Genomic DNA, 10,472 nt, shown 5'->3' with positions numbered 1-10,472 from the left:
TGTGTTCTGAGAACTGCTTAAGTTTACTGTTTCTTGAGGGACCCATGAAAAACATGAAAGCTTTCTAATCGTTTTTCTCCTGGTTTATTTATTAATCTTAAAATGTGCAGTAGTTCTGGCACTGTGTGGCAAAGGTGAACCTCAGCTCTAGGAGATAATCAACACAAAGCTTCATGACTGACATTTTTTGGATGTTGGTGTTATCTTGTACTTCTGGCTCTCAACAAAGAGAAAGATTTAATTTGCATAGGATGTTAATTTGTGTTTTAATTGTTGGAGCATGTATGCAGTGTTCAGAGATAATATTGGAGCCAGGAGCTACTGTAGTAGGAAATTGTCCTTTGTTGTATTGCAGACATTCCCTAGCATTGTGCATGCAAAACTTTAGGACAGGCAAAGAAAGCTTTTGCTGGAATAACTCGGACCTCTGTACAGGCATCAGTTATGAAGAGGGTTGCAGTGTACAGAAGAGACATGGGATTGTTTGTCAAAGGTGACTTGTTTAATGATATTATGAATCTAAAATGTAATGAACCTAGGTGTTTGATAAACACACGCTTGTTTTGTTGTCAATATTTGCCTCTTTTTCCTGCAATACATTGATCACTGCTTCTGGTTTCACTTCTAATTTAAGAATGTCAGTGTAGTAGGTCAGCCTCAGCCTGACTGAAGTGCTTCGGATCCAACATAATAATGATATAACAAAACGTAAAACATGAGATTTTATTTGTAATACAAGTTCACCCTGTGCTTTCCTGCTTCTATAGGTTTTAAGCATGTGCTTGTTTTTGTAGCTTCAGGCAACAAGGTTTGTGCATCATTTCCTTTGAGCACTGCTTTGCAAAAGCTCTTAACTTCTCTAAATGTATTTTTTAAAGCAGTCCAGTTAATTGCAAAAGTTGAAAAGAAATAATCTTCACAGAGCAAAGCTATGTGTTTCAGCAGAGGAATGAGACTAAACCTTGCCAGGGAAATTTCATCAGGCAACACCTTTCTTGTCCAGATTTCAAATACACTGTTATTCAACTCTTCCCCCAAAGCAGGGGTAAAAAAACCCTATGAAATACAGTGAATAGCTCCTCTTTTAGCATTATAGAACATGTATTCATCCATGTGGCTTAGTATTAGATAATACAAAGACTCCTCTGTTTTGTATCAAATGTATCAGACAAACCTTCACAGTAAAACTAGTAAAGAAATAACTTGGTAGAAGATAAAAATTCTAATTAAGTTCCTAAATAGTTTCATGTGATGAAAAAGTGGGAGAATATGTCAGACCTGAGAGAAAAGCAATTTTGAACTTTTTAACACTGACTGTTTTCTTAATCTTAACTTACTGCTTAGTTTGCTATGTATTTGCTTCCAGGTTTTTCACAAATCTTGAAGAGAGCTAAACACTTGTGAAATTTTAATGCAGAAATTGAACTGTCTTTAACTCCTTTGAGAATCAAAGTCAGCCTGCAAAATGGTCTCCTTCCTTCTGTACGTCCTCTTATGCTTGGTATGCAGGGCAGGCCTACCATCCTAAGATAGATGGGTTTATTAGTTCCTATTCAATTAAATACCAATAGAATGAAAGGCTATCTTTCCTTCTCTACCTTTCAGCACCCCACACCAAATTCATTTGTTTTCTCTTGGCAGAGAGACCAAGATTTGTCAATGAAATGCTGCAGTGCATCAGTATTTGGCAAGATGTGTGGAGTAAAATGAAGAAGGTGTAACCAAAGCTTGATTAAACTCCACTTCAATGATGTTGGAATTGATGGTTAATAGAGAACACTTTTAATGTATCTTCAAGCACAGAGATTCTTAAATCACCATGCTTTTTTTGTAAGTACATGGAAGGAAAGCCAAATCATGGACCTAATTTTCATAAAGCAGAATGTCTTGACATTCTATATTAATAATTATAATTATTATGGAATCTCTCAGTCAGCATTTTGTCAGCAGTGGAGTGTTGCTGCTGAGAGACTAAAATAGCTGGATATATCCATTTAGCAATTATAATACTTCTTCTAGCCTAGATCCCATCTTATGGGCATTTGTTTTTATAGTAAAAAGAATATTAGACTCATTAATGTAAATGCTGTGGTGCAATGGGCAACTCTTCCAGTTTTGTCAAAGCAGGATAATTAAGATGAACAGTGAGACTGAATTTCTTAGTAAGAACTTTTATCACAGAATTTCTGGTTTTTATGCAGCAGTAGTCTGCATTGAAGTATAGGCTTGGAAGTACAAGAAGATTCACTTGGCCTTGTGGTCTGCAAAGCTCTGTAGTCCAGGTTTTGTAGAAGGCAATACTCGTTAAATTGTGACAGTAGTTGATAATTGTGTAAAACTCATCGCTTTAATTGTAAAAGCAAACAATCCAACAGTTTGGGGAAGGGTGTGAGAGAAAGACATCTGCTTTGTTTTTTAAACAAACTGTAGGTACTGAAATATTTGGCTGTTAGATACCAAGTTTGTCAAGGAAGGACTTCTAGTGGAAATTAGGAATGTCTTTCAGCTTTACAAAAGCCGGTCTCTGCAGTAATATTGTGAGAGACTTGTGCTATCAGAGACTCTGAGCCAAAGTTTTTCAAACTGTGCTGACACATCAGTGACCACATCGATGATTTATGTGGTTTTACCCCAAACTCAAGATAATCTTAGAAAATAGTCCTATTTTGCTTTATCTACTTCGAACATTTATGTGCCCCTCAATCTTTGTCACAGATGTTTCTACAGGTTACTTCCTGTGTACATTTTTAACCATCATTTACTCCACTGTCAGTTTCTGGATAAGTACAGAGCATTACCTGGTACACATGGTCTTAACATCCACAGCAACAGTCCCTGAACTCCTCTTAAATCTACAGATAATAGCTTGTGCCTAGGATTCTGCATGACTGCCACTCCCTCCTTTTTCACATACACTGAGAAACTGTTACCAGTTCTTTGTCAGTCCTTCTGTACTTTTGATCTGCCACGAATCTTTCCTTTTTGATTTTCCTCCTCTGATCTAGGTTCATTTAGTTCATTTCTGAGCTTATACTCAGAAATTCTGCTCAGAAATTCCATCAGAGAAATACTGCTTATGATTTTTCCAAGGTGGCCTTTTCCAAAGTTTTTTGTTCTGTACCAGCTTTGCTGTTTTGGAGAGCACCAATATGCTTCTATCTAGCATATGCTTTCCCTGATAGAACAAAACCATGTTCTGTCTGACAAAATACAGCCATGTGGTTAATAGTTATTAAAAGCATTAAAGCATTAACCTCTTATAACCTCATTTTTCACTTTGTACACATACATAAGTGTTTAATCGAATTGAAGTTAAACACTAAAAAGTTTGAGAGGCCAAATTTATACATTCTGTTCAGTTTATACAGAGCTGATGTGATAAGAAGCCAAAGGAATTAAAAGACACCACTGCACAGAAAATGCTCATCTGTTGATTTGTTTAAGCTCTGTTGCTACGTACTAGACGTTTTGGTGAAAAACATTCCTAGCATTTAAATCAAGGAGCTTTGTCCTACTGGGATCTGATCTGTGCCCTGGCGCCACGCTAGTTCATTCTACTGTCCTTTGGAAGTTGAACAAATGATTTTATGTCAAAAGATCTGCTGGAGAGGGAATGAGCCCAGTTCTTGAGTGACAACACAGACTAACTGCTGTGTGGTGTTAGTATAGCAAGCTCTGTCTTCTTCTCATTCTGCAATTTTATTTCAAGCAGTCAGAATCCTCAGAGGGATTGACCTGACTCTGCCATGGAAGTCTGATACAGCAGTAATGACTGTTTTGTCTCTCCTTTCTTGTCTCCACTTGGCAGTGGAGAGCAGTGGAAAGCTTTGGGTATCATCCATCGCTAAAGCCAGGGAAAAGTGAGTATTAAATCCCAACAAAAACTACCTGAAGAAAAGTATAAATGTAAGGAACATTTGCCCATTCAGATATGCACTCCAAGTGCAGAGTTGTATTGATCCTTCATGCTGAACAAGATAGGTTGTTCCTGTAGCTGATTTCTAGTGGATGTGAACTGGAATGTCTGGTGCTGCACTTCTGAATAGTTGCGTGCAATGTATTTAGGATAAGGTTCATTGAATGCCTCCCTGTTGTAGAAATGAGCTGCTCTGAACCTCAGGGACTGCATATGTGAGTTCACAGAACCTCCTTAACTTCAGTAAGTGGAAAGGCAGGAAGATACTGAACTGGTACACATACATCATTCTATCTAGCTATATTAGGCCTCCTCCTGTACAGCTGCTCCCAGGCTCTGCAGAAAGTGATGTACTTGGCAGAGGAGAGAGAGGGACTTTAAATGCAGGCATGGAGCAGAGAGAGTATAGCCAGAGCTCACTGGCAATAGGAGCTGAACCTCACAGGTAGGGATGGTTGGGGGGGGGAGGAACAGTGGGGACAGAAAGGGGAATAGGGGGAACAAGCTTTGGCTACAACATAGGGATGTCACGTCTAATGCAGGACAGGACAACGAATCTTTTGCCCATTTGTTCCATAACTAGAATTGTAAAGGCAATAGTATTTATCAGTTTTCCAAATGTTTGAAAGTCAGCCATTATGAAAAAGGAACTGTGGTAATGAAAATAGTCTTAACTTTTTAGTATTCTTGCATGGGAAGAAAAATAAGGAAGGACTAGATGGTAACAGAAAAACAGGATATAAAATGTGGACTAGTCTTTTAGTTCCATACAAGTTACTACAAAGTAGCATTTCCCATATTTGCAAAATGTATCTCTTATACTCTACTAATTAATTTGTTTCTGATTGCATAGACCAAATGTATTTACTTAATGTATTCCCTCTTAGATTGTATGAATGTCTTGAAATTTTTGTTAATTATTCATCTCTTCTGCACTGCATAGGCTGCGTAGGCTGGTTTTTCTTTCCAATCACAAAGAAACTTTTATCCGATAAAACATCCTAAAATTTTCTTGTGTGTTTGTCTCAAAGGGTATTTAAATTGGAAAGATCACTCAAGTCAAATGGAGTCCCGCTGCTAAAAAATTATTTTTGAAAATATTAATAGAGTTGGTAATAATAAAAAAGCACTATGACACAAAGTTGAGCTAAGCATCAAGGACATCACAGATCACCAACAGTAGCTTTAGTTAGCAAATAAATAACAAAGAACCGAGTCAGCATTACAGAGCTTCTGTTATTTTAACTTGAGTAGAGGATGTTTACTGTTAAAAGGGACAAACAAGAGTATTAGATAAGATGACAGCTCAACAGATCTCAGCCGGGAATTTATCACACACTGTTTAATGGGGTATTTAAATAGATAACCAGAACTCCCTCGGGTCAAGGATGTGTGCCCTCCTGTACAGACTGCCCAGAGCAGCATTTGTTTTGCACGGCGCCTGAACCTGGGGCTTTCCACCTGGATTCTCCCCTTTTTCAGAGCAGTGTCGTGGAATACTTTTAGTCGTCGTGGTTGAAAACAGGAACCCTGGAAACTGTTCGTATGTTAGAGAGCCGGCGGGGAGAAAACGCCCAGTATAACCTTTCTACTGTGCGTTTGTGTATAGAAAGCTGAAGACATTCGTGTGATTTCGATTTACTTTTTAATGCGATTTCCGCGGAGAGTTTGGTCTCTCAGAGTAAGAAAGGGTGCTGGGTTTTCGTTTCGCAGCTATTCGGTTAAAGAGCGACGGCTGGCATCGCCGTCGGCAGCTCGGTCCCGCCGGCGGGCGGCGCGGCGCGGCGGCGCCCCCTCGGCGCCGAGGCGCGGCGGCTCCGCGCTGCGCCTGCGCATGTGCCTGGCAAGCGCCGCCGGAGCCGCCGCCCGGGCTGGCCGCCGCCGCCGCCTGCCGGGAGCCGCCGCGCATCGGCGCCGCCGCCTGCCGGGCATGGGGCCGCGGCGGGGGTGAGCGGGGGCTGCCGCGGCGCTCGCCATGGCCTGCACCATCGAGAAGGTCCTGGCGGACGCGCGGACGCTGCTGGAGCGGCTGAAGGAACACGACACCGCGGCCGAGTCGCTCATCGACCAGTCCGCCGTGCTACACCGCCGCGTGGCCGCCATGCGGGAGGCGGGCGCGGCGCCGGCCGAGAAGGTGAGCGCGGCGGGGCCGGGCCGGGCCGCGGCGGGGCCGGGCCGCGGCGGGCCGCGCCTGACAGCGCCGTCTCGGCAGGGCCCGGGCAGCGCGGCGGAGCGGGCCGGCGCGCCCCGTCTGCGGCCGCACGTGTTGCTGCCCCAGGAGAACACGCAGATCCGCGACCTGCAGCGGGAGAACAGAGGTGAGCCGGCCCGCCGCTTGGCCGCCGCGCCCGGCACCAGGCGGGGCGGCGGGGAGCTGGGCTTGGCAGCCGGGGGGCCCGACAGCCGCGGGCCCGGGCCGCGCCGCTGAGAGCGGGGGAGCGGGCAAGGCCTCCAGGCACCTGTGGTCCGGGAGAATCGCTGGTAGCTCGCGACAGTGTCGTACTGCGTTTTGCAGAGTTGTGGATCTCGCTGGAGGAACACCAGGATGCCTTAGAGCTCATCATGAGCAAATACAGAAAGCAGATGCTGCAGCTATTGCAAGGGAGAAAAGCTGAAAAAGCACAGCCAGTCTTGAAAGTTCATCAGGCTAATTGTCTGGTAAGGCGGGCATGGAGTGGGAAAATGGCTAGAAGAAGGTATTTTCTACCTCTTGCTTATTTTTATATATCCTGCATCTCATCTCACAGAATGCTGCTGCTCCAAAATACATTTTCTGAAACTCCTCTTTCTCTAGTAGTATTTTTCTCGTCATTCCTATTACAGTGTACAGGTTTCAACAATTATTACAGGGGCACTGATGAGCGTAAACCTTTCAAGGACCAAGTGAAGGTTTGTTGTATGTGCACTCGGTGTTAAATTCCTTGGAAAGAGCTTAATGTCTTTATTTTCACCTTATAAGAAGCATGTGTATCAGTGGTCTTATTGTCACTATTCGTTAATCATTTATAACAAAGAGAGAAGAATCTGCTAAATATCTCTAAGCTGCCATGTGTTAAATTCTTAAGAAATCATCACTTTAAAATGATTCAGATACTTGGTGCAACAGTGTAAAAATGTGCCTAAAACTCTGCCTTAGTCCATATCAGGTGCAGTGACTTCAGCTCTCTGAGCTGTGCATCCTGATAACTCCTGCCTGTTTTACATATAAGTGTCTAAATATAATAACATTAGCAATCTGATTATCCCTTATATGTAAAGTTAAGACTGTACTAAAATACATGTTTTTATGTGATTAGAGAACAGCAAGCTTGTTCAACCTAATCAGATCTCTTATTCTGTGTTTCTTAATTGGAACTTGAACCATCCTAAGTATTTGTTTGCACTGATACTGTGACAATACATTGCTTCTTTGTTTTGTGTAGCTCAGGTCTTCAGAAGTTACATTTTTTTCCAGTAATGTAAAAATGTTTTCCTTCTAGTGCTTAGCTACAGGAATTGCTCTGTTTATCAGGATTTGTCACTTAAACAAGATTTCTAACATTGCTCTCTGGCACTGCTTTTGCTTCATTGTAATATCACAGCAACTTGCAGCTGAAAAGACTCAGGAGGAACCTAGTCTATTCCCTAACGCCAAGATGGAATGAATATATATAGATTATTTCAATATCTGGCAAAAATCTTTTGTACTTCAATCAGTTGTAGCTACCACATTGAGAACAGTAACACTCTTCAATATCTTTTGAAGAGTTACATTCTTACTATAACTGTCTTTCTGTTTAGAAAAAACATCTTTCTTTCTTCCCAGAATAATTGTTAAAGCCTTTCTTGTTCTTCCTGCTCTCTCCTATATGCTTTAATTTGTTTATATCTTTTCAAATAATAGGATTCAAAACTGGGTCCACTGCTCAGATGAATGCACTTACTTTCCAAAGGCAGAACAGAGTAATTAGTGACATGCATTTAAAAGAGAATCTACCCTATTACATTTACTTTATATTTCCCCAAAGTGCCTTGTGATAGTTTTATATTTGTACGTTATGCTAAAATGGTGTTTCAGAAGTCTTCCAAATCCACTTCTTACTATTTCCTTCTTGCCAGTTGTTGACATTTTGTATTTGCATATACAAGCTCCTCCCTGAATTTGTATTTTGAACTTGAATGCTTTTCAAACACGAAATATTGCTACATTAGATGCTGGGACTTTTCAGGGGTTCGGGGGTTTCTGAGGTTGATAGTTGAAGAAAAGGTACACGTTGTCATCTTTAAATAATGTATGTTTTGGAAAGTATTGCAAGTGTTTTGAAGGAGAAGATTACAATTAAAAATAGAAAGCTAGTCCAAAGTCAGGAAAACTATGTATTTTTTAAAAAGATTTACAGGAATAATATACTACCGCTTTTGCTTGAACATATTGAATATATTGCTTTTATGTCTTTCAGGAAATTGAAAGTCAAATAGACAGAATATTTGAGATGGGAGAGGTGATGAGAAAAGCTCTTCAAGTTGATGATGATCAGTTCTTTAAAGTTCAAGAGAAACTAGCTCAGTTGGAGGTAAGAAGTGGTATGATTGCTGAGGTTAGATACAGTTTTTTGCATTTTCTAGACTTATCCTAAAATGCTTTTTTTTTTTGCTTTCCACTAATAGAAAAGAGAGAATCAGAAAGAGATGGTTGGGTTTTTATGTTTGTATATGCCAACGATTTATAACATCCAAAAATGAGGAGTGGAAATAAGAAAAATGATCTATTTCTTTTAATTGATATTTGTTAATAATAAGAAATAATAAAAACCCTAGCCTAATAAGAAGTCCCTTCTTGCTAGTGCTGCATTATTCCTAATTTTACAATATCAGTGTTTAATTGGCAGTGAGTATTGCTATTAAATATTACATACATTCCTTTAAGTATGAACTAGCTCATTTGTTTTTCAGTAAAAATATTGATTTTTGCAGCTTGAAAACAAAGAGCTCCACGAACTTTTGTCAATCAGCAAAGAATCTGTTGAGGTGGGGAAAGAAGATCTGCCTGACAGGGAAGCTCAGGTCACAGAATAACCTTATTTCTCAAATCTTGTCTTCTGAAAAATCCAGGAATCGACCCTACAAGGAAGGATGGTTTGTGTTCTGTTCTTTCAAGTCTGTCTTTGTATGTCTGTTTTATCTTAAAAAAAATTGGCCTGTTTTCTCTGCATTTTTTCTGAAAGTAACACTTTGATGGCAAAGGCTTGTGTTGCTGTTCAGTCTTAGAAGTTGCAGCGTATAAATGCTTAACAGTGAAGTGTTTATGATGATCTATTCCTTTGCAATAGTTTGTTTTCTCTCATAAACGTGGTTTTGAATCTGCTTTAGTTGAGAATTCCAACTGTGCAGACAGCACTTAGATTATTTCATTTGATAGAAACAATAAGAAATTATTTGAAAATTATATTGTAAATGGCAGGTGCACATTTTACTTTCCTCTGAAAGCACACACACAATTTGGCTGGGTTAACATGCTTACTGGGAAACAAACAACTTGCTGGAAGCAGATCAAAAGAATAGCAGACAATCAATAATGCACTTCGTAATTCATATAAGGAGTATACTTTCCTTGATTTAGAGGGGAAGATCAGAATGAATAGTCATTTTTCACATCTCCACATGTCAGTGTGGCTTGTCTGCCTAGTGTTCTTTTCTTTCTTTTCTTCAATTTTTTTGTTTTGATTTTTTTGTTAATGGGTAGACCTGTCCCGGCTCTACCTGTGCTGCAAGGTGTGTGGTTATTAGATAGCTCTGATCTGAGGCACTGCTCTCCAGCCAATAGAGTAAGCCCTGCAGAGAACACAACACTTTCTGATCAAAGCTGTTTGGCTGCCCCCTACTTTGGGCTTCAGGCTGGGTGAGCTCAGGTCTGGCTCAAAAAATTAAACCAAAACCAAACATACAGACATATTTTTAATGTTATATCACAGGTAAGTCTAGTGACAGATGTTATATAGTTATTGTAAAATCTCTTACTGATTTAAATTAGTGTTGCAGTGTCTAAGAATTTGTCAATATTGTTGTATTTTAATGACTTTATGTAAATATTTGTCTCAGTCTTTCTTACCAGTGATCAAAGGAAAATCCTTCAAGAACAGCAAGTCTCTTATTCCCAGTGTTAGTTTAAATTGTTATGCCATTCTTTTCCAAGTGAGAATTTTGATAGATGCAGAAGGTGGTCTAAGTCTTGTGCCTAAGACACAAAGAAAATTACGAGACATTTCTTTGCCACCATTTGGAACATCCAGAAAGATGGCCTGGTAGAGATGAGGATTTTCTGTACAGGAATATCCTTATATAAAATCATTTTCTACTTTAAATTATTTCTTAATAGGGAATAAAAATAAGTATGGGCAGTATTTTCTCGTGTTCAGTTTTATGAATCTTAGCAATAATTCAGTCTGTTCTGCCTGTGCCTCAGCCTTTGTCATCCACTCCCCATCTTACCATAGTCCTTGAATGTATGTTTTCAAATGAAACACTTTTGGTCATGATATTTTTTTTCAGTTAACATCATCTGGGCTGTCTGTGCCAG

At 40.1% G+C, this 10,472-nt stretch overlaps 1 protein-coding gene across 4 annotated transcripts; it reads left to right on the top strand.

Annotated features, from left to right (window-relative positions):
* Window positions 1–5,812: 5,812 nt before the first annotated feature.
* SIKE1 (suppressor of IKBKE 1) lies at window positions 5,813–10,296 on the top strand. Of its 4 annotated transcripts, XM_062594937.1 has the most exons (5): window positions 5,813–6,050; window positions 6,129–6,234; window positions 6,432–6,574; window positions 8,356–8,469; window positions 8,870–10,296. In XM_062594937.1, exons 1-5 carry the CDS (start codon window positions 5,892–5,894, stop codon window positions 8,969–8,971), a joined length of 624 nt encoding a protein of 207 aa, XP_062450921.1. In that variant the 5' UTR covers window positions 5,813–5,891; the 3' UTR covers window positions 8,972–10,296. The 4 variants fall into 4 exon arrangements, with proteins under 4 accessions (XP_062450921.1, XP_062450918.1, XP_062450922.1 ...); XM_062594934.1 differs by having other exon boundaries at window positions 5,813–6,234; XM_062594938.1 differs by having other exon boundaries at window positions 5,813–6,234; window positions 8,849–8,930.
* Window positions 10,297–10,472: the final 176 nt, after the last annotated feature.

The sequence above is a fragment of the Rhea pennata genome, chromosome 25, assembly GCF_028389875.1.
Source record: "Rhea pennata isolate bPtePen1 chromosome 25, bPtePen1.pri, whole genome shotgun sequence".
Lineage (NCBI taxonomy): Eukaryota > Metazoa > Chordata > Aves > Rheiformes > Rheidae > Rhea > Rhea pennata.
Note: the sequence above shows the minus strand (reverse complement) of the source record. Positions and strands in the feature narration are given on the sequence as shown.

Excerpts from the sequence above, each read along its gene's own strand:
- SIKE1 (XM_062594934.1), top strand. The coding sequence starts at position 5,892 with ATGGCCTGCACCATCGAGAAGGTCCTGGCGGACGCGCGGACGCTGCTG. Across the intron at positions 6,235-6,431 it reads CCTGCAGCGGGAGAACAGAG|AGTTGTGGATCTCGCTGGAG; the intron begins GTGAGCCGGCCC and ends TGCGTTTTGCAG. Across the intron at positions 8,470-8,869 it reads AGAAACTAGCTCAGTTGGAG|CTTGAAAACAAAGAGCTCCA; the intron begins GTAAGAAGTGGT and ends TGATTTTTGCAG.